The sequence below is a fragment of the Microcebus murinus genome, chromosome 1 (genome assembly GCF_040939455.1).
Source record: "Microcebus murinus isolate Inina chromosome 1, M.murinus_Inina_mat1.0, whole genome shotgun sequence".
Classification (NCBI taxonomy): Eukaryota; Metazoa; Chordata; class Mammalia; order Primates; family Cheirogaleidae; genus Microcebus; species Microcebus murinus.
Window position 1 is genome coordinate 81110965 of NC_134104.1, and position 21301 is coordinate 81132265.

Below are 21301 nucleotides of genomic sequence, written 5' to 3' on the forward strand. Positions count from 1 at the left end.
GGGGGCTAGAAAGTTAGTTTCGTGGCCACGATGAAAAATGTATACAGCCTCATGGTTTTTGAAAAACGAGCAAGTAGGGAGCAATTTTCCCGGGCGCGATGCTTCAGCAAGTCAAGGCCGAGAGGGGAAATCAGCCAGGGGCAGGGCCGCGGGGATCTCGCCAGGCCCGGCGGTGGCACTGAGGGAGCTGTCCTCGCCCGCAAGGCCCTTTCCTCGCCCCTCCCTCTTTCAGCTAAAATTGTTCAGATCCCAGACTAAGAAGCGGCGAAGAGGGTGGGGGCGGAGAGGAGTGGGGACCGGGCCGAGGTGGGGGATAAAGGGATTGACTAGAATAGTTTCTCTAGTAGCGTCCCCTTTTTGAGTAATTCCGTTTAAAACTTGAGGCACCAAGGCCTGGGCTTAAACAAATGTAAAACGAAGTCTTCCAAGGTCCGGCAAATCTGGTCCTTGCAGCAGCCGGGTGGCCAAAAAGTGATAGCACCTTTGTCCAGAGTTTTAAAACAGTTGCTGCCTTTGCTAACCCCCTTCTTTTTCTCCACACCCCTCTTCCCAGTAAAACCAATTCAAAAGCGGACAGAACCCCACTCCACAAGATTAATGTCCGTTCATTTGCAGGATTAACCCTCTCACGCAGCATAATAAAATACTAGAGGTCCTCTTAAATTTAAATAAATACATGAAATTCGTGCTGTCTCTCCTTTCCTGTTTGATCTCTCTCAGGACGTGGAAAACAGTGTCTGGAACCTAAGAACACTTAGAAGGAGTTGGAGTTTTCAGATCATCTGGGACCGTTGTGGGCCCCAGATGATCTGAAAATGTATTGGGAGAGAGTGAAGAGACCAGCTTACTTTTAATATCTATAGCTATACATTTTGGTTTAGAACTCATGATTAAAAATCTATTTGTTCCTCCCAGGGCTCCACAGATTTCAATGTTGGTCATAGGAGCCACAAAATGTTCATTAAAGGAACCTAACCAAGGCTACTGTATGGCCACTTTGTGAACTCAGAACTATGGATGGGGGGAAAAGTATGAAAGTGTGAGTTGATGTCACGCTGGCTGTCAGTGTGTGGTCTATTGTGGAGAATGGTGCTTTTTGACTGAACAGAGGGAGCCCCCCTCCCCCTTTCCCCAGCTCTACTGCACCTGCACTGGATGAGGGAGTCCCTGCCATTCAGCCCATCGCAGATTGTTCAAACAGAAGACATCTCTGACAGCACTCAATTCATTACATTTCTTCCTGCTTTTCAAACCAACACACACACACAAAATGAGTATTGCCAGCCAGTGACAGCCAAAAAAAAAATCTTAAAATACTTTATATGCAGCTAATTTGGAAGCTCATACAACTAACCATGAAATATTTTGTATCCTTAACTTGTAAGGCTTCCTGGGTGGGGGGTGGAATTACCTGATTTTTCCAATTGAGAACATATCTCTGTAGTTTATATGGGAACATTAAGTTTGGTAGAAAGACACTACAGTATGGGGCAGGAAGAAGTTTTAATGGGAATAAAAGCAGAAATGTGCAAAAGAGAAAAACCTCTGGTTTATCTTATCTGATGGGCCTGCTTGATAAGCATTCATAATTTATGCCGGGGAACCAGCTTGCTTCAGAGGTGGGGTACCCAAGAAACAGGAGTAGTTACCAAAGGAAGCAAGATTGGATAGTAAGGGAAGCATTGAGGCTGAAGTGTGAGTTAAACATTGAAATCAATAACTTAACAACAGTCTTCCCCCCATATGTTCAAGTTTATTTTGCCATCTTGGATTCCAAGATGTTTTTGCACCATTCCACAAAGCTGATGAGAGTGTTTAGAAAGCTGATGAGAGAGTGTTAGTCTAGTTTAACAGAAGTTGGGGTAAACAAACTCTCACAGGGAAACTTGATTTTAAGATAGTTTCCTTGGAGGTGGAAGGAAGGAGAAACAGAGAAAGGGAGGAGGAACTTGAGAAGGAGAAGACAGGTTTGCCACTTAGTATTCCAGACTGATTAAACTGTAATGTTATGCAATAACCCAGATTTGAGCTGTTAAGTGTGATAGTCAAATCGACCTGGATGTGAGCTGATACTAAACTGACTGCATGCAAAATATTGGCTAATTTTCACTAAATCGTTACTCTGTTAAATCCTGGACCAATATCAGAACATAAGGCCTAATTTCCGGGATCCTTCCCACTGGAAGGGCATTCAATGAATTAACTTGATTCGAGGGTTGGAAAGAAAACTTGGGGAGTGCATCTCCTGGAAAAGCCAAGGCACTTTCCACCAAAACAATAATTTTATCCCACTTACATTTCACTGACCAAGTGTCTTTCTTCTTATCTACAATTTAAATCACAGTTTAAAGAAGTTCTCTTAGCAATACTTGATTGTAAAAGGATTATTAAAAGCTATACAAATTATTAGGAATGGGAAGGAAGAGAAAATAGAAATGGCATAGCTATGGTAAGTCAGGAGCAACTATTCTAACCATTGTGCAATGTCAGAACCAGAAAATTCTTCTAAGTTCAGTTCTTAAATCACTACTGAAACTTACGGGTGACCAAAATGAAGCTACAGGGCACTTTGTAAAGGCTTTGTGTAATTTGTTAAACATCTAAAACAAAACAAACAGAAGCACAACAAAAACAAGTCATTCAGATCCCGTAACAAATTTAAGGTAGCAAATTAAACAACTTAAAAATGTATATGAAGAAGGGAGCTCCAGTGACCAGGGATGTATGTGTGACTATATGCATACTGAAGATTGTGGCCCGTTTGTGTGGTTATGCTTTGGGGAATGAGGAGCCTCAGCAGCCCCCCAGACTGGGTCTGGGTAGTGGTAATGGAGCCTGGCTGCACTGGCCTCGCCCCGCAAGTGCTCACATTGCCCTTTCTGGAACAGTAAAACGAATCATTTCATCCCTGAGGCCCTGCAGACCCTGACGTCACGAGGTGGGGGTGGGGGCGCAGTCCCGCTTCTGGCCTGGCCGTCAGCGATAAGAACCCTCGGGAAGAATTCACCGCTCCTTTTAATACAGTAATTATTTTTCTGCCTTCTAGGGGTGGGGGCTGCTCCTGCCAGGAATGCCGGGATCCCTCCCTTCAGAAAGATACCCAGGGATGGCAAGTTTGCAAGATAACTTCCTACACAAACCTTAAACCAGAAAGAGCACTGTAAAAGTAAGAAGGGTGGCTGTGAACAAGGCCAGTTTCATTGCCCAGAACTAGGAAGGAGAGAAAGGACCGGGTTTTCTGGTCTCTGTAGTCTACCATGAGAACTGCTTCCCTTCCCTACCAATTGTGCTGGACAGTAAGAAAAATCATAGTTATCAATTAAGCCTATTTTGTGTCAGGTGCTTTGTAGTCATCTTCTCCGGGATAACTATATTTTTATCCCCATTTTACACATCTGAAGTGAAGGGTCGGCATCTTCCCATTGCTACCTGCTCTGCTCCCAGAGGGGCCCAATATTCTGGGGATCCCAAATTGCTCCCGCTGCTTCCCACAGCCACGTCAATCCGCGGCCTCTAATCAGGAATGACTAAGAGAGATCACTTAATGCTGAGGCCTGGCCACAAACAGGGACAAGCAACCCCTTAAGAGTAAAGAACTAGGGTGAGAGGCACGAGGAAGGCAGGATTTGGGTCGACAATCTCTGATATGGGAAGTTTGAAGCTTGGAAACCATCTCCGGGGTCACGAGGTCAACGTGGAGAAGGCTGGGACTGGGGTGCGGGAGGCAGAGGACTCTGGAGCGGCGAGGGCGCACACACCTCGGCAGACTTTCTAGACTTGTCCGACGCGGGATGGTGCAGGGCTCAGGGAGGGAAAGCGGCCCTCTGGGCAGAGCCGGTGCAGAGACAACTCAAGCCCCACACAGCACCTTCAGGGGAGCCCTGCAGGGGCCGTGGCCAGGGCCAGAGTGACGTCAGGTCCCCCGGCTGGGTGCCTGTCAGCTTAGGCCGGGATGTGCCGGCGCGTCAGCTCGCCCCTGGCGCTGCGCGCTCCCTGGGGCAGCCGGCGGGAGGCCGGCGCGCTCACAGCCCCGCGCGGTGTCCCGCACCGAAGCCGGGAGAAGGAGGCAAATGATAGTTCAAAGCGCTGAAATCTATATAAAACAGTGCACACTTCATTCAGTACGTGCAGGCAGACGAGGGCAATAAAACGAATGACTTTTCCGAGCTTCTAAATCACCTGACACTTCTCTTCAAAGTAGAACAAGCATCTCAAGTTCAAACGCCTAGAAGCAGCAACTGTCTTTTGAGCCCCGAAAAGAGAGCACGTTCTATTTGCTTTGGGAGAGAAACTGAGCATATAGCGCTTAAGGAATTAGAAATATCAGCATTATACCGAAATATAAAAATTCGTCTGAACCTGCAATACAGAAAGAGACCTTTCTGCCATGGAAAACTTATCTTAATACTCCCCCCTTCCAAAGAGAAGTCTCCTTACTCAGAATAAGAAAGTCAAGTCCATTATTTTTTAAAGGCCACAGAAGCAAAATATACAAACTGAAAACAAGAATTGTAAAACTGGACAGCATCATCAGAAAGAAGAGAGGAAGTTATAAGTCTCCCTTGGTGGTAGCAGACGTCAGGTTTCCAGGAAAGTTTTAAATAGAAAATAACTATGAAAGACATTAAACCAATTCTCTGGTCTGGGCAACTTCCCTGTCTTTGGAAAGCTCCTTCCACGGCGTCTTACTCTAGAAGTCCGGAGGCTGTGTCCCTTTGGACTTTATCCATATTTTCACAGTTAAGGTCAGAGTTTCCCCCCTTCTTCTTTCTTTAAGGGGTTCACCTTATAGACCAGGTCCCTAGGGAAATTCACCAAGCGCTCTTCCAACTTAGGCCAAAACAAGAAAGCAAAGCAAAGAAATAAATCAACCCCTACCCCAACCCCATTTTTGGCCTGAAAAGCAGCCTTAGCTCTGAGAGCAAGGAAAGGCAGCAGAAAAAAGAGAGAGAGAGAGAGAGAGAGGGAGAATGAAATGCAAATCATATTAAGGCAATAATGCAGAGGGGGGTTGGGGAATGTGAAATCAAGTCTCTGCTAAAGTTCATGGCAAAAGAAACGCCTTCCACAAAGAAAAATATGAGGACCTGTTTTTAAAAATTCTCCAAGAGCAAGAAATAAAAGAGGGGGTAGATAAAAAGCTCTCTTAATCATAACAAATAAATAAATAAATAAGCAGTGCCAATCAGCAGGCGATCAAACCATAGTCAAACTTCAATCTCAGAGCAGTTAGCTATAAACTGTTAGCAGTTGAAAAGTAAACCTTGTGCACACAAAGGCACTGTTTAATTTTCTTCTTGTAATGGTTCTAAATGAAGACCCCATCACGATGCAGTTAAGCGGTATTTCTTGTCCCCCTGAGGCGCTGATCAGTTCTTTTTAATGTGAGAAAACTGGCAGCTCAAAACCCGTCAATGGAGCTCCCACAACAAAAGTTCTGAAAAGCTGAATGAATTGGGTTTGTAATTACTGCTTCCCACCCCCCCCTTCACAGCTTATCTCTTATTCATTCAATGTATATTATTGTCAAGGAATCTTACCCTCAAAATCATTCCCTTACCATTTACCTAGGGCCACAGAAGAACTTATGACATGGCAGAAATGGAACATTCACTCCCCCACTGCACCTTGCAGTGTTCAGACCAATAGGTGGGGAGGGAGGGAGGGACCACACTGTACCCCAATTTACTCTGAGACAGCTAGAACTCAGAGTACTCAGCCTATGGAACCATCCATTTTAAAGCCTGAACATTATTGGCAAACAGGAATGTGTATCCTGTCTAAATTCAGGGCCTTCAGAGTCTCTGAAACCCTGTGACATCTCTACTTAGAAAAGGCAAAGGTTATAAATAAACAGCCTTCCTTCTCCCCAAATTGTAAGTTCCTAAAAGACCATACCAGACATTATGTGGAAATTAAGATAAATTATGTTCTTGTTTTTTTTTCTTTTAAACCAAAAATAATCAATGAAACGGAAAAGACTATGATCTACTTCCCCACCCCCCACCAACCCAGGAAAAGGTTTTATGAAAAAGTCAGCTTTAGAATGCCAGGCTCCTTGTGTATTTCAATCCAAGGTGTTGCTGATGGAGAAGATTCTCCTGAGATTTTCCTACTGTAAGAATGTGTCGGTTTCTAGAAATAAGTACAGCTATTACAACCAAATCTACTAGCAGTCTAAATAATTAATTGAAGTGTTGCTCTTTGACCCTTGAAAAGTCCAGTAGGGACACGTTTATAGTAATAATACCTCCGAATGAGCCCTTGTCAAATATTCATTTAGTGGTTAATGTGAGCCATTTTCCCCTGGGACGGTCTGTAATACCAGCTTCCCAGCATTGGCAAGAAACCTTGCTAATCTACTCCAGCTCAGCAAAATATTTTAACGCTCTTTATTTAAAGTATGGGGGGGTGGGCTCAGGAGAGAAAAAAAATTGCAGGGAGAACAAACTATAATCTCATCCTTTTGCACATTTCTATTCTGTGTATAAGGTTAACAAAACATTTAAATTCACTCCCTTTGACTGGAAATTGCATGGTTTCATTGAGCAGAATAATATCCCGAGGAAAGAACTAAACATTCAACAACTATCTTCAGCACCATAAGATAACCACCTCTGGGCCAGTTTATGGATTTACTCCCCTTCTTGAAAATCATATTATTATTTTTTGGTTAGTCAAATGTACTAAAATATTATATGTTTAATATTAATCTAGCCATGAAATTACATATTTTGGGGACCTATTTAACCCAATCAAATGAATGATGCCTTGTGATATGTATCATTTTCCTCAAATGCAGTTTATCAAAAGCATTTATATTTGCAAACAAAATAATTTGGCTTCCATTTCCAACTATATAGTTTAGAGATATGGAGGGATGGGAGGGGCAACAGTTCTCTTGCTTTATGCAGACAGTGACAATTACTCAAAGCTAGTTCCACTTCCCAAAATACTATGCTCTCTTTCCTCTTGCAAAATATTTGAACCTGAGCACTTCGCAAAGTTTGCTTTTTATTCTGATTCTGTGGGTTCTTTTTTTTTTTTTTTTTTAAGGGGAGGTTAGTGCAGTGCAATTACTCTAAATCCCTATACATATTTCTAATATATCTCCATTTTTCAAATATATACATTCTATGTAGCCGATTGACTCAAATTCCGGGAATATCCTCCTCACTCCCCCAGCATGATCATTTGGATCTTTATTCAAAGTTTCTTTTATTCGTATGTGTGAGCAAGAACTGGCGAATGTGCTCATTACCACGTGAATAATCCGTATATGCATTACAATAGCTGGCCAGGCCAGGGGAAATTCTTTTAGAGTCTCTGCATTAATTAAGGTGGAAAATGCCTCGCTTAGAATTGGTAACCGGAATAATAATTGTCCCTTCCCAGTATAATGTTACCCTAAAAATGAGGATAAAAAAGTAATAAATAATAAAACCCAATACATACCTAAAATAAAGCAATCCAGAAGAAATGAAAAGTACAAGAATATGAGAATCCCCAGTTCAGCCCAGAACTAACATTAGCAACACCATGAGAAAGAAACACTTTCTTAGAAAGAAGATGCAAACCAAAAGGATGAGCTAACTTAGTGGCTGCAGTGGGTACTTTACTCAAGGGCGGAAGGCGCTGCCGGAATTCCAACTTCTCCAAAGTTGTAGCAAGTTGACACGACAAGCTCTTGAAATTGGGTAGCAAACCCGCACTCTCAAGAATGCCCGACTGTTGGTTCCTGGTCCCCTTCGGGAGGGGAAGATGAGCGAAGCAAGTAGTAAATAAAGAAGAAAAGTCCCTGACTAGGTCACAGGTTCTCCGGCTGCCCCAAAGCGAGGGTCGGTTGTGATGCAGAAGCATCGCTAATTCAAAGACCAAGGCGATTCCCCAACTTTTCCGCTCCCACTGAGGACAACTATAGCCTTTCTTTACCTTTCCTAGGGCAAAAGAAAACAACAAATCCAATCTTGTTTCCCCACCCCTTTCCCCTCCCCCCACTTCTCTACTACTGTAGTAAAACATTGTTAACAGATCAAAAGCATAATCATCTCCAAATGTGATTAGACCGGACAAAGTAAAATATCTACCTCAGAGTTGATTGTTTTCTTCTTTAATATGGCTGTTGCCTGGCTTCTGTTTTGCTTGTTATCAGCTGCAGAGATTATCCGATTTGGGGCTACAGGCTTGGACCCGCGCTGCCAATTTAAGAAATGGAATTCGGGAAGGGAGGGAGAGAGAGGGAAAAAAGAAAATAAATAATAAAAAAAAAACTATGTCCGTGATAAGTCGGGGAGTTTTGCAAGACGTTCTTTGCTTTCCCTTGCCCCTAAACAGGAAAATGTAGAGGAGAAAGTTTATGAAGTCAAGGAACAAAGAAAGCAAACCACTTGTTTCCTCTCAGACAATAGCAGGGCCAGAGTAATCCAAACACCCACCCAGCAGATGAACACTTTGCATGTCTAGTTTGCAATTATTCTGATACAAGAAGCATCATTTTCCCCTATAACCAGGTTTCAAAGGACCATTGTGCTGTGAAGAAAATGAAAACAAAACCAGCCAACCTGGTTCTGATTTGGCTCAATACCCCATCTGCTAAACTACATGAAAAATTTCAGAATTGAATCCTTTCTGGCAACAAGTGGCATAAATCAGTTTAAGTCCCCATCCTGCTTATTCATGCTGCCTAGAAAAGGAGGGGGTGGATTTACAATATATGTATCTAGTTTCTATTTTAGAAATGACAGAAGCATTTCAATTTTTCCAGAGTACTTATTAATCATCCAGCCATTTCTTTTTTGTATTTAACGTTAGCACATGACACTGGACTAGAAATACCGAGGTTTTTGGTATTTTGCTTTCTTGGCTGGGCACAGTATTAGAATTCCCTGGGAAGTTATGTATAATCACAGTGTTATCCGAATAAATGAAAGACTCAAGCATAATTTCAGTGTCCATATTTCAAAAATTTATTTATCTCAAACTGTGCATAATGGAGTAAAAACTTAAGTTGAAAATGTACCTGTTATAAGGATGATATTAGTTCAAATATATACATGGATTCTCGGCAGACTGATTCAAATAATACAGAGCCGAATCTTTTAAAATACAACTACGGAAAATAAGGGAGGGAAACCTTAAAATATCACAATAAATTTACAGAAATATTACAAACCATAAGAAAATATTTCAAACACAGTAATTTCATGTTGTTTTTTATCTGAACAAAATGGGAAGTTGGGATTGAACAAAAGCTATTATAAATTACCAACGATGTCAACCTGCATGGCCATTTTTGCTTTTAACAGTAAGTTAAAAAATTTAGTACAATCTAAAACTTTTGCCCTTTTAAACAAGACCACAGAGATGGTTTGCCAGTACTTATTCTAATTTTTTCCTTTTGTACAATTTTTAAACAATTAAAATGTCCAAATCTGAATAATTTTCTTCTTTCCATGTTTGCAACTGTCCCAAATTTCAGCTGCACAATCAAAATGCAGCAAGAAGCCTCTCCTTGAAAAATATTGGCAAATTCTCAGCTTATAAACAATGGACATTTTGATTGCCATGTTTATCTCGATAAATACTGTACAAAAGTTGCTTGCAAATATTAAAACATTTTTTTCGTCGCTTGGAGACTAGCTCTAAATATTATTGGTAAAGACTTTTGCAAACTTCCTGCAAAGCTCCTACCGTACCACTAGAACTTTTAAAAAGTTTTGCGTAGCTTTCTTTCCTCCAGATCTATACAAGGTCCATTCCCCCTCCCTCCCCAACCCACCCCCGGTTTACTCTGTACAAAAATAGTCCCCCAAAAAGAAGTCCAGGATCTCTCTCATAAAAGTTTTCTTGTCGGCATGGCGGGTTTCGCGTGAGTGTGGATGGGATTGGTGTTCTCTTTTGCAGCTGTCATTTGCTGTGGGTGATGGGCTTTTTTTGTTTTTTGTTGTTTATGTTTTTTCTTTTTTTTTTCTCTTTTAGCGCACCGGGTTTTTCTCCATGCTGTTTCTTATTCTCCTTTTTTGCACCCCTCCCATTTCCCTCGTTTTTCTTTGAGAATCTCTCCCTCCTCCAGTTCGCTGTCCGGCCCTCACATGTGCGAGAGGGGCAGTGTGCCGTTAATGGCCGTGCCCGGCACCGGGCCGCTCTGGTAGTGCTGAGACATGTGAAGTCTGCTGGGGGCGGCGGGTTCCGGCACCTCGGCGCCGGGGAGGTACATGCTGATCATGTCCCGGAGGTCCCCGGCCTGGCAGGGCGCCCTGGAGTGGGAGGAAGAGGTAACCACAGGGGGGCTGGAGCTGGCCTCGGACTTGACCACCGAACCCATGGAGCCAAGAGCCATGCCAGGGGTGCCCTGCTGCGAGTAGGACATGCTGTAGGTGGGCGAGCCGTTCATGTAGGTCTGCGAGCTGGTCATGGAGTTGTACTGCAGGGCGCTCACGTCGTAGCGGTGCATGGGCTGCATCTGCGCGGCGCCGTGCGCGTTGAGGCCCGGGTGCTGCGGATAGCCCAGCTGGTCCTGCATCATGCTGTAGCTGCCATTGCTCCAGCCGTTCATGTGCGCGTAACTGTCCATGCGCTGGTTCACGCCCGCGCCCAGGCCGGCGCCCACCCCGACCCCGCTCGCCATGCTGTTGCCGCCGGGGGCCAGCAGCCCGCCGGGCAGCGTGTACTTATCCTTCTTCATGAGCGTCTTGGTTTTCCGCCGGGGCCGGTATTTATAATCCGGGTGCTCCTTCATGTGCAGCGCTCGCAGCCGCTTGGCCTCGTCGATGAACGGCCGCTTCTCCGTCTCCGACAAAAGTTTCCACTCGGCGCCCAGGCGCTTGCTGATCTCCGAGTTATGCATCTTGGGGTTCTCCTGGGCCATCTTGCGCCGCTGCCCGCGGGACCACACCATGAAGGCGTTCATGGGCCGCTTGACGCGGTCCGGGCTGTTCTTCTGGTTGCCGCCCGCCGCCGCCGCGGTGGAGTTGCCGCCGCCGCCGCCGCCGCCCCCCGAAGTTTGCTGCGGGCCCGGCGGCTTCAGCTCCGTCTCCATCATGTTGTACATGCGGGCGCTGTGCGCGGGCCCGGCCCGCCGGCGGCCGCCGACCCTCGGCCCGGCCGGGACTTTGGGGGGCCCGCGGGCGGGGGGAGGAGGGGAGGCGGGCGGGGGTGTCGGGAGCGCAGGGCTCCGCGCGGAAAGCGAGGTGAAGAATAGTTTGGGGGAAGAAAAGAGAGGCAAACTGGAATCAGGATCAAAAAAAGAGCTTCCCTCCTCCTCCGGCCGATCCTGCCGCCGCCGATGATTGTTATTATTATTTTTTGGAAAGGCTTAAGCCTGGGGCTCAAACTTCTCTCCCTTTCTTTCTCTCTCCTCTTCTTTCTCTCAGTCCTAGTCTTAAAGAGGCAGCAAACTACTTTCCCCCTTTTGCAAACACTCTCTTCTCTGCCTTGACAACTCCTGATACTTTTTTGAACAAGTTAATAGACAACCATCCATGTGACGGGGGCTGTCAGGGAATAAATGGGTTTCTAGCGACCAATCAGCGCGCGGCGGCTCCTCCACTCGAGCCCGGCCTCGCCGCCGGGTTTTGCATGAAAGGGGGCGGGGCCTAGCGCGCCGCCGGCCGCGCGGGGGAGGCGGGGGGCGGCGGGGGAGGGCGAGGAGGGGGAGGCGGCTCCCGGAGCCAGCCTGCCAGCCACTGAGAAACCTTTGTATCCCCTCGCGCAGCAACAGGTCACACCACACGCCTTTTCGAAGGAAGTGGGTAAACAGCACTCAGACTACGTGGTTTTCTTTCCCTTTAAACTTAATGCCGATTTACTTTTCGGTGCAGGGCACTGAAATGAGGAAGGGGCGCGGGAGGCAGCTAAGGTGTGGGGGTGGGGCAGGGCATGGTGGGTGGTTCAGGGCGACTGTCCAACTAGTATTTCTGGAAACCGGCAGTGCGGGAGTTGGTGTGTCATTGTTCTCCCGCGCATCCGCAGCACTTCCCCCCAACTCCAGCTCCTCGTGCGCTTCTCCCTTAGCTCGCCCTTCCCCTGCCCTCTTCCTGCTGCAGGTACCCGCGCGCACTCCTCACACCCGCCCGACAAGAAGATAGGGGGCCAGAACATCTGTCCGCGAAACCCTTGCTTCCACGTAACTTGCTCTGTTCTTAAAAAAGAAACCCTGCTCAGACCTTGTGGCCGACTCCAGGCCCGAGGACCCGCAGGGCCTTGGGAAACTGCCATTTCCTTGTCCAACCCGGCTCTTTAGCCCGGGACATCACAGCTTGCCCTCTTACCCCAGCCACATCTCCCACCAGTCTGTCTCCTCCATTCAGTCGGCGCAAAGGGGATGCTGGTACTCTCTTTCCCTCCTCCCCATTTTCCTCCTAAGCCTCCCCCAAAGAAGGATTTCGGCTGTGCAGGTTCACATGCAGGCTGGGGAAGGAAAGGGAGAAACAGAAGGACGCTCAAAAGTGCAGGCCGTGGGGGAGGGTCATTGCAACTTCCTGGCATCCCCTGGCACTGTACAGAGATGGCTTTGGGGCTGCACTCACAAACTCCCTCCCACGCAGAGTTCCCAGGACCCAAGCAGAACCAGCCCTGGCATTTCCCCCGCTGACTTCCATGGTGGTGGCCGCAGAGCCGGGCCGAGCAGGTCTGGGGCGCTGCGCGGGGCCTGGGCCTGGCGGGCGGGGCGGTGCTCTCCAGGCACAGGTGCAGGCGGCGCACGCGGGGAGGAGGCCAGGACTTAGGAAGGGGGAGCCCGGCGAGGCCCGGGCTGGAGGAGGATGTGATGGGGCGGGGGTAGGGGGTCAGGAATCTTGCCCGCCCAGGACCCAAGAGGGTAATTTTAGCCGCTCTCCCATTGTCCGGACGTAAAGATTTCAATAGGTAGGCGCTCAATGCGGAGGGCAATGGCAGCACGTCCGTTACAAATAGGTAGTTTTGTTTCTCTTGTTGTCGCTACACGGAGTCAAACAAAGCCTCGTCTAAGTTTCCTTCCACTCTCTTGTTGGGATCTTTGTGGCTAAAATGCACTTGACTACAAAGGGGGGGGGGAGAGAAAGAAAAAAACCCTGATGCCATTTCTTTTTTATAAAGGGCTTAAACCATCAGGGTTACTTATTTTCTTTCTTCTGTAACACTTTCTCCGCCCCCCCTCCCCTGATCTACCCTTACTCACCCTAAGAAAATGTACTGAATAGTATCTACCAGCCACGTTCCATTTATTATCTTTACAAAACTGTGCACTGTTTTGTTCCTTACTCTAACCTTCTTCTTCCCACAACCGCCCTTCCCCATTCCTCCCCCAACTTCTCCAATCTCTGCCCTCCCAGGCCTGTCTGTTATTGTCGAATTCAAGCTAAGTATGCTCACTGGAAACCCAGAAAAGTTGTGAAAAAAGAATCCTGCAGACTTTCTTAATAAATTATTATTTCCAGTCAACCGTCCTGCCCGCCCCCCCCCCCAAGGTTCTCCTTTTTCTCTTAAGTTTTATGGTTTGCTTTAGTTCTTGGGCGCCCGGAAAGGGTGAGACTGGCCTTCTCAAAACGCATAAATATTCGGTACTCTTCAAAATAAAGCAATGCTTTATGTTTAATCGAGGTGTAATATTAAGCTAAACACAGACCAGAAGATTAAGAAAGAGAAAAGGTTGATAAATCTAGAGAAGAGAAGTCGGCCACCGGCTTTTCAGCGCGGCTGGTTTCAGGGATGTGGCTGGTGCGCCCCCTGCTGGTAGATTCGCTTTTCCAAGACTATTATCTTTAAAAGTAGGTGTTTGGAAATAAAGGAAAAAAAATGTGGGGGATGGAAGATCAAACTATTTACACATAATCTAAAGAAAAGAAAAGTTAACATATCATATAAGCTGTAGAACTAAATCATAAGAATCAGATTTAATTTGCTTAACTTAAAAATATGTATACAATCTCAAGTGAGAAGTTAAACCACAGGAAAAAATAGGTACAAATTATGAGGTTCAACATATGAATGAATTATTATTGTCCAGACACCATGAAGAGTAGACCAAGCATTCACTTTATGATTGTGTATGCATTGGCCTACTTAATAGCATTATTCCAAGAACTTTAAAAAGCTTATGATAATTAAGTTTGAAGAAACAACCAAGGGGTTGGTGTGGAAAATGGTGGTGTATATTTATTAAAATAATTATTAATAACGGATGATTATAGACGCAAATCTTTTAAGTCTCATTGTATTTCTCTCAAGGCACATTTTTTTTCCTTGGGATGATATATAACAGCTTTTACACATTCTCTGATGCATGTGTTTGTGCCTGAACTCTATAATAATGCATTTAAGAGGTTAAAGGGGCTGGCTAGGTTTTTTATTAATTGGTTTTATCACATAAATAAGCCATGGAAATACATTACAATTGTGTTATCATTGGTTGCATTTATTTACAGCTTTATTTTAATTAAGCCTGCTGTACTTATCGAGGCAATAAACTAACTGTGGCTGGCATTTATACATAATAATGTGCTATGAAAATAAGATTAAAGAAGATGGTGATAGCAGAAACAATTTTCTCATTAGATTTTAAAGAACATATGCATTAAAAAAAATCAGATCACTGCCCACTCGATTTCAGTCTGGCACCATCACTGGCCCCTAAATATAATAATAACTATAACAATCTTAGAAGATGACAGAAGCAATACTGTTTTAGGTTTATAATAGATAGCTACAATCCTAACAACAATATACCATTGACTACTAGACAATCAAAAAAAAAAAAAAAGACTTGGAACAGGATGCTTCATCCTCTCAGAATTTAAAACATTGCCATTGGCACAATTTATGAAAATTGAAAGTGTTTAATCTAAAGAGAGTGTAACACTTCCCTTCCATGAGCAGCAAAAACCTATACACTTTTAACAAGATTAGTAATTAGGAAGAAAAATGTATAACTTCTGGGACATTTTGATTTGATTTTGTTCTACTATAGGCCCTAGCCAAAAAGCCTTAACTGCTTCGTGTGACTAAATTTTATTTAAAAATCTTTTGAATTGATTTTTCTTTCCAAAACTCCCCCCATCCCTCCTCAAATATTATATCTGAAGCCAACTAACAATTTTGTGGAGATAGGGGACTGTAGACTTATTTTTTCTTCTTAGTGGCAAATAGAGGTTTAACTTGCAGTAATTAGGTGAGAACTAGCCAAGCATCTTACTATTATGATGCTTGTTAAAAAACGCTTCTTTTCTGCATCTGCATTTGAGTGTGTTCCCCTCCTCTCTTAATCTTCTTATGGAAATGAAGGCAAACGGCAGGGAACCTGCAGAGTCTTGGAGAATGTCCTTGTTAACTGGAATTTCTCAGCATTGCTAATTAGCAGAGTTTGACGACCACCAGTATTGGGAAAAAGCTCTGTTTAACCACTCACAAACCATTCCGAGGAAGAGCAGACTAATTTTATTTTGTAATTAAAATCTGAAAAGGGCCCTATTTGACAGTTAGGGCTATGAGAGTTTTATCTCCCCGTGAAATAATTACTGCCTTGATAACTCAATTTTCTGAAAAATGTCAACTGTGGGCTCCAAAAGTTTTAATTTTATTACGTAAGGAAAAAAATGCAAGAAAAATAGAAGAAAATGTACAGAAAGGCTTTCTAATTCTGGAACTGGTTAAATATATTAGGAGCCAGATTTGGCCAAATGACAGTTTTTTCCTCCCTTCTTTGTAATGTTTCCTCCGGATCCTAACCTTCCAACTATCTCCTCTCCAAGTGACCATGGCAGTGATCATACTGCAGTGAAAAAGATCATACCAATGGGCTGGTAAGTAAGAAGCAAATAAAACTAAAAAGAGAAGTATGGCAACCAGAGAGAAGTTCCTAGGTTTGACAGCCAAAAATAAAGGAAAATTCAAATGTTTAGGACAATGCTAATGTGCTTTGGGGAGATGAGATTTTATTTATGTATCCCTTAATACAAGAACACTGAGAATTATGGAGTAAAGAGACTGGCATAAGCCAATTTTTAAATGTTTCCTTTTCTCCTGTAAATCACAAAAGATCTCAGTCACTCCAAACTAGAGCATACCACAAGACTTCCAGAATGATCAAAGCTGGATTCTTCAAGATTTAAGAAACAAATACAGATTAATGAAAGAAAAGATACATTTCTTTTCCTTAAAAAAGTCTCCCATACTTTCCAAAAATAGTCAATAAGAAATATGCTGGATAAAGTTAATATATGGAAAGTAAGAGTAAAAAATTGAAACTGATTGTACTGTTGTCAAACTTCATTTCTAAGGATACTTTACAGAAATTCCTAGAGGGAACAGACACCTTAATTTTTATAATGCCATTTTCAAAATGATAGAAATTCTTTCTTTCATTTACATTTTCTCCATTTTTTTTTCCCTATGTCAAACTTGCAGGTATTGGAAATGTGAAGGATTAGTGACAGGAACTATAATGAATGTTTCTAGATGATACAAAGAAAAAATATATATCTCTATCCCTTTCTATTTACTAAGATATAGATATGCATATGGATGCATGGTGAATTAGCAATTTCAGATTGCTTAATCATATATTTTTCTTCTTGTCTGTCACTTTAGCACCTTGCCTTTAATTTCCAGAAGTGGTATTACACTTAACGAATGAACAAGGGGATAACAAATGCTATTTCAGTCCAGACCCAATTTCACCAAATAATTTTACTCAAGAGCTGTAAGGGCCCTTGAAACCTAAGGAATGCAGAACTGCTTTGCATTCAGATCCCCCCCCCCACACTTTTTTTTTTTTAACTCATTCCCTTTCATCTAATTCTCACTGATGAAATAAATACATTTAAAAAATAATTCAATAGTTAGAAAACTAAATACATGTCCCCTTTATTTCAAATTATAGCAACAAAAGTAATATATAATTATTTATGTTTGTCTTTCAGGCTGTATAAATTAATCATCATATTACTTACAGAATCATATATATGTGTACATCCTTCATATAGTCCAGCTCAAATATTTTCTGGAAAAAAAATTCACACTTCACAATTTCACTTACATTTCTGAATTATCAAGCAATTTTAACATAAGTTAAGATTCTGTCCCTGCACTGCAGCTATTGTTCAGGGGAAAATACAGTGTGCCCATTAAATGATCTAATTATTTAAAATAGAAATCCCCCTGTAAAAGGACAAACTGAAAACTTAAAGAGCTGCCACCAGTGGTTTTCAATTGCATTGAACCTATGATTTTGATTTTAAAAATTAGAAGAAGAGAATTAAAAAAAACAGGCAAACAAATCACCAGAATCCCCAGTTTGCCTCCTCCCCCAAAACCCCTGGACCCTTTTACACCTCTAAATCATTGCTTGAGTGTCTAAATACATATCTCCCTGACCACACTATCTTGTGCAATTAATCATACCAAAGGAAAATAATTTCCTTAGAATCCTAGTTTTCCACTGGCTAGGATTATTACCAACATTTTAGAAAAACACAATTATTTTACACTTTCCCACTGTTATTGAATTGACCACAACTTTTGTCAGAAAAACAAACCTATGCCTTCCTTAAGTTTTCTCTAGCTCTTGTTAAATGACTCCAGTGCAGGATGGACTACACTTTCACTGCAAGGAAACCAAACAGGGAGAACCTTTCACTGGGAATTTAGTCTTCTTCTGGAGGTCTCAGGGAACATACTACTCCTGTTACCCACAAGCCCTTTACATAAGTACAAATGGACTTAATACAAACCACAAAAGTGACAAAACCTCAGAGGGCTGAAGTGTTTGGCACCCCAAAAAGCAAGTTGGCAAAAGAAATTAGATCTGCTTAGATAAAATTAGATAAGAAATTAGATGTGAGGGACAGATAGGAATACTATCAGAGGAAAAGGAAGCAAGTCTTCCACCTGTGGCATGAAAAGAAGTTGAAGTAAACCATTGAAAAAAAAATTAATTCTACAACCACTGTCAGCCCTAAATGAAACTGTTACTTTTTTTCAAGGATTTGCAGCTGCGGCTTGCCCTGGAAAGTGCTCTAAATCAAAGTATACACCCATCTTGGGCGGGCTGGCATCCTCAAGTCCTCCCATTGACATCAGGAACCCTCTCCTAAAAGCTCTTCTGGCCTCAAAAGGAATGCCCGAGAAGTCGGCCTTCCCAGGGGCCTACTTCTGCCTGCCCCCTGGCGCCCCCCTCCCAGTCCCGGCTCAGATGGAGTCGGGCTTCCAAACCCATCCCAATGGAATTCTCAGATCGCTGGCCTGATAATCTTTAAAGGCTCCTTCGGAGCTGGGGCTCTGACTTTTATCTTCCCTGCTACCCTTCTTCCCTTTTTGTTGGCTCTCCCCACTCCTCTTCCCTCTCGCCCCACCCCCCCTTCTTGATTTGAAGATCATTGACACGATAGGCTGTAATGAGTCCTTCAGAAACTGTTATGATCTACAGTGACAATCTCTGCACCTAATTCACAGATTATTGACAAGCACCGTGGGCTCAATGGTGTCAAGTTGTACTTGTGGTTTCAACACCCTCCAGCAACCCACGTAGCTGCTGGGCCCTGGATGGGACCCACAGCATGGCAAGCATGTCAACCAGTGGAGAGGCGTATCAGTCTACACCTCAACTCCATCAAGCCCGGCTGGACTTTCTCCCTGGCGCCTTTGTCTGTCTCAGGGTGGAGACAGAAGGATCAACGGAACTAAAGGATCTCCAGAGTTAAAAAACAAAGGGAAAGGGCACACTTAATAAATGAGAGCTCATCCTTGAATCTTGGTCTTCCTACTGAGTCATTTCCCCCTACACCCAAAGCAGCTACCAAGGGGCAAAATGCATATACTGGCTTTCAGAGAGCGGGTGCTTTCCTGGGTTCACTATGAAAGGTGTGAGGGATGAAAGGAAGAAAGGGCTGAGGAGTTGGCACGGACTCAGTAGGCCTGAGCTAGGTTGGCCCATCCGCCTGGATCGTCCTCAGAATCGGGCAAGATTGACTACTTCCAAAGCAGGGCGCCCAGCCAAGCGCGCGGGCTCGGGCCTGGAGGCTGGGACGAGGGACCAAAAATGCCCGCCCCGCCCCTAAAGGACGCTTTGCCGCCGCGGGAAAACGCGGCCGGTTGCCAGCCGCTGCGGCTTTGCCTGCTGCCATGGAACCAGTCACTCGCTGCCCGCCTCCCCAGCCCCCCAGAGTCGGAGAGGCTGCCTTCCTGCTGGCCACCTTGGGGCGTGGGACTGGGGCAGGGGCTGGGGCCGCCTGGGACCACAAAAGTAACGCTGCGGCCGGGAGAGCTGGGTGGCATTCCCAGGCCTGGGCCACCCACTTGTTTAGCTCTCTTTCCTCCGCCACGGGTTGTGCTTTCTCCTCGGGCTCCGGAAAGTTGAGGACTCGCTCTTGGCACGCACACCCGCCCGCACCCAGGTGCCGCCCCTCTCTCCTGCCTTCTCACAAAAGCCTCCCGACAGGCGCGGACCCCTGGGTGCGGAACAGGGTGGCAATCTCCAGGACTCCATTGTACATTCTACATCACTTAAGAAGAGTAGGCATATACCCCCTTTCGTGGGCCGCCTGCTAGGTTTTGCGGGCTGTGGCCTCCTTGCCCCGCGGGCCGCGGGAGCCACTGATCCGCGTTCCCACCTCGGCTGTCAGCGCACCGCGTCTTTGACTCGGTTGGCGCCGATTATTCGCGAAGCTAGCCCCGACTTAAAATTCCTGTAACGGGGACAAACCTTTTGGAAGAGCAAAGGGTTTGGGTACTGTAGCTGGGATCCCGCCTGCCCATCATTTCGATAAAATTCCAGTTAGAGATTTATCACAAACCGTAATCCTTTTTCTGCCATTACATCTGAACCTACTTACTAAAAAACCTTAGCGGAGATCCAATTCTGGAACTAGAGGGATAAGGCATCTCTCCTCATCTGGAACAGCAGTTCCCCTTAAAATGCAGTCTTGAATAGGGTAACATAAAGCTTGCATAGCCATGGTATTAAATATTTTTAAGAAGCCATTCTTTTAGGAAAAATTAAGCTGGTTTCCTTCAATAGACAAACTTAAAGGAAAAAAAAAAGCAAGCCCTAAACTTATTAAGGTTAAAAGTTAAGATTGTAAGTACATCGTGAAAATGGAAATCGTAAAACATTTTGTTCATTTAGCACACAAATTGTTTCTATTTGATTTTAAAAGACTAAACAAATCCACATTTTCCCATTCATAGGATGTGTCATTTTTACAGTTTATCTTTCTGAAATAATTCAAAGGCTATTTTTGCCCTCACTTGCTGGTCCCCCCAAAAAGAAGTCAAAGCTCTTTCTTATGTAGACAGGTAGTTTTTGGAAGTGTAAAAATACTGCTCTTTCCTTAGGATAATCTGGTGGATTCCTAGTAAATGAAATGCTGAATTTCAAAGAAAGCACTCCTTACCACTGGTACACCTTCCCTGAAATCCTACCGCTAAGATGAAAGAAGAAAGATATCAGGCACCTGTTTCTTAGACAATATGTGGAATTTAACTGCTAACCAGGAAAGAAAAAGTTTGATCAAGATTGGTTTGGGAGGATGGGAAAGAGTCAAAGAAGAGACTGGCCTTTTAATTACACTCTAGAAATAAATGCATAAGTAAAAGAAGCAAGTTATTTCGTTTACTCAGAGATGCAGTTACAACACTTGCAGGACCTCCGAGAGCATTCAAGATGCTTCACAATGTCAAAACAGCAAGCAGCAGCATCTTTCGTTTAATTTTTTGAAATGTGGACAGAGTAAGTAGCCTTTGCTTGATTCTTCACGGCTACAGAAAAAAACCAAACACATATTCTTTGTTTTTCATCATGTTTCTTTACCTGTTTTGCCATCGCAGAACCTTTAATAGGAGTTCCAAAACCAAACCCGGGCAAGGGATGGCTGGGATGTGAGGGGGAGGAATAGGTTAGACTTTATTTTTTATTGAATTAAAATCGTATTATCGCCTCTTCAGTTTTGTATTGAGTTAAAATTATATTATCTGTCAAGAAGGATAGAAAAACTTGCTTCCGCACCCCCTTTCCTTTTTGGAGAGTAATAAAGAGTTTTTTCTAACCCCAGAGCAAGGTTCTAGCGATTTCCGGGACTGGCGCTGCGCAGCTCCTACTGTGTCCAACAGGGGGCGCTGGGCACGAACCTGCGCGGCGGCTCAGCGCCGCTTCACATCTGAGTCGGGTTCCAGCCCCGGAAGGCGAGAGCCGCTCGCGGGGTCGAGTACAGAGCTTTAGTCTTCGTGGATAAAAAGAGATTAAAGGCTAAATTCTTTTTTGGGTATGTGTGTGTGTGTGCGTGTGCGTGCGTGTGTGTGGGGAGGGGGGTTATCAATTTTAACCAACTAC

At 44.3% G+C, this 21301-nt stretch overlaps 1 protein-coding gene and 1 long non-coding RNA gene across 4 annotated transcripts in view; both read right to left on the reverse strand.

The window, feature by feature from the left end:
- The window catches only part of LOC142871376 (uncharacterized), a 123875-nt gene that overhangs the window by 16003 nt on the left and 86571 nt on the right, over positions 1-21301 (reverse strand). For all 3 annotated transcript variants that reach the window (XR_012919627.1, XR_012919626.1, XR_012919625.1), the window contains one exon: positions 8088-8195. This is a non-coding gene — a long non-coding RNA (uncharacterized LOC142871376). The remainder of the gene's footprint in view (positions 1-8087; positions 8196-21301) is intronic.
- On the reverse strand, positions 8204-11582 carry SOX2 (SRY-box transcription factor 2). Its single transcript, XM_012736975.3, has one exon. The coding sequence runs from the start codon at positions 11048-11050 to the stop codon at positions 10088-10090; it is 963 nt and encodes a 320-aa protein (XP_012592429.1). The 5' UTR covers positions 11051-11582; the 3' UTR covers positions 8204-10087.

What these genes read in the sequence shown, in the direction of transcription:
- SOX2 (XM_012736975.3), bottom strand. Translation starts at nt 11,050, where the DNA reads ATGTACAACATGATGGAGACGGAGCTGAAGCCGCCGGGCCCGCAGCAA.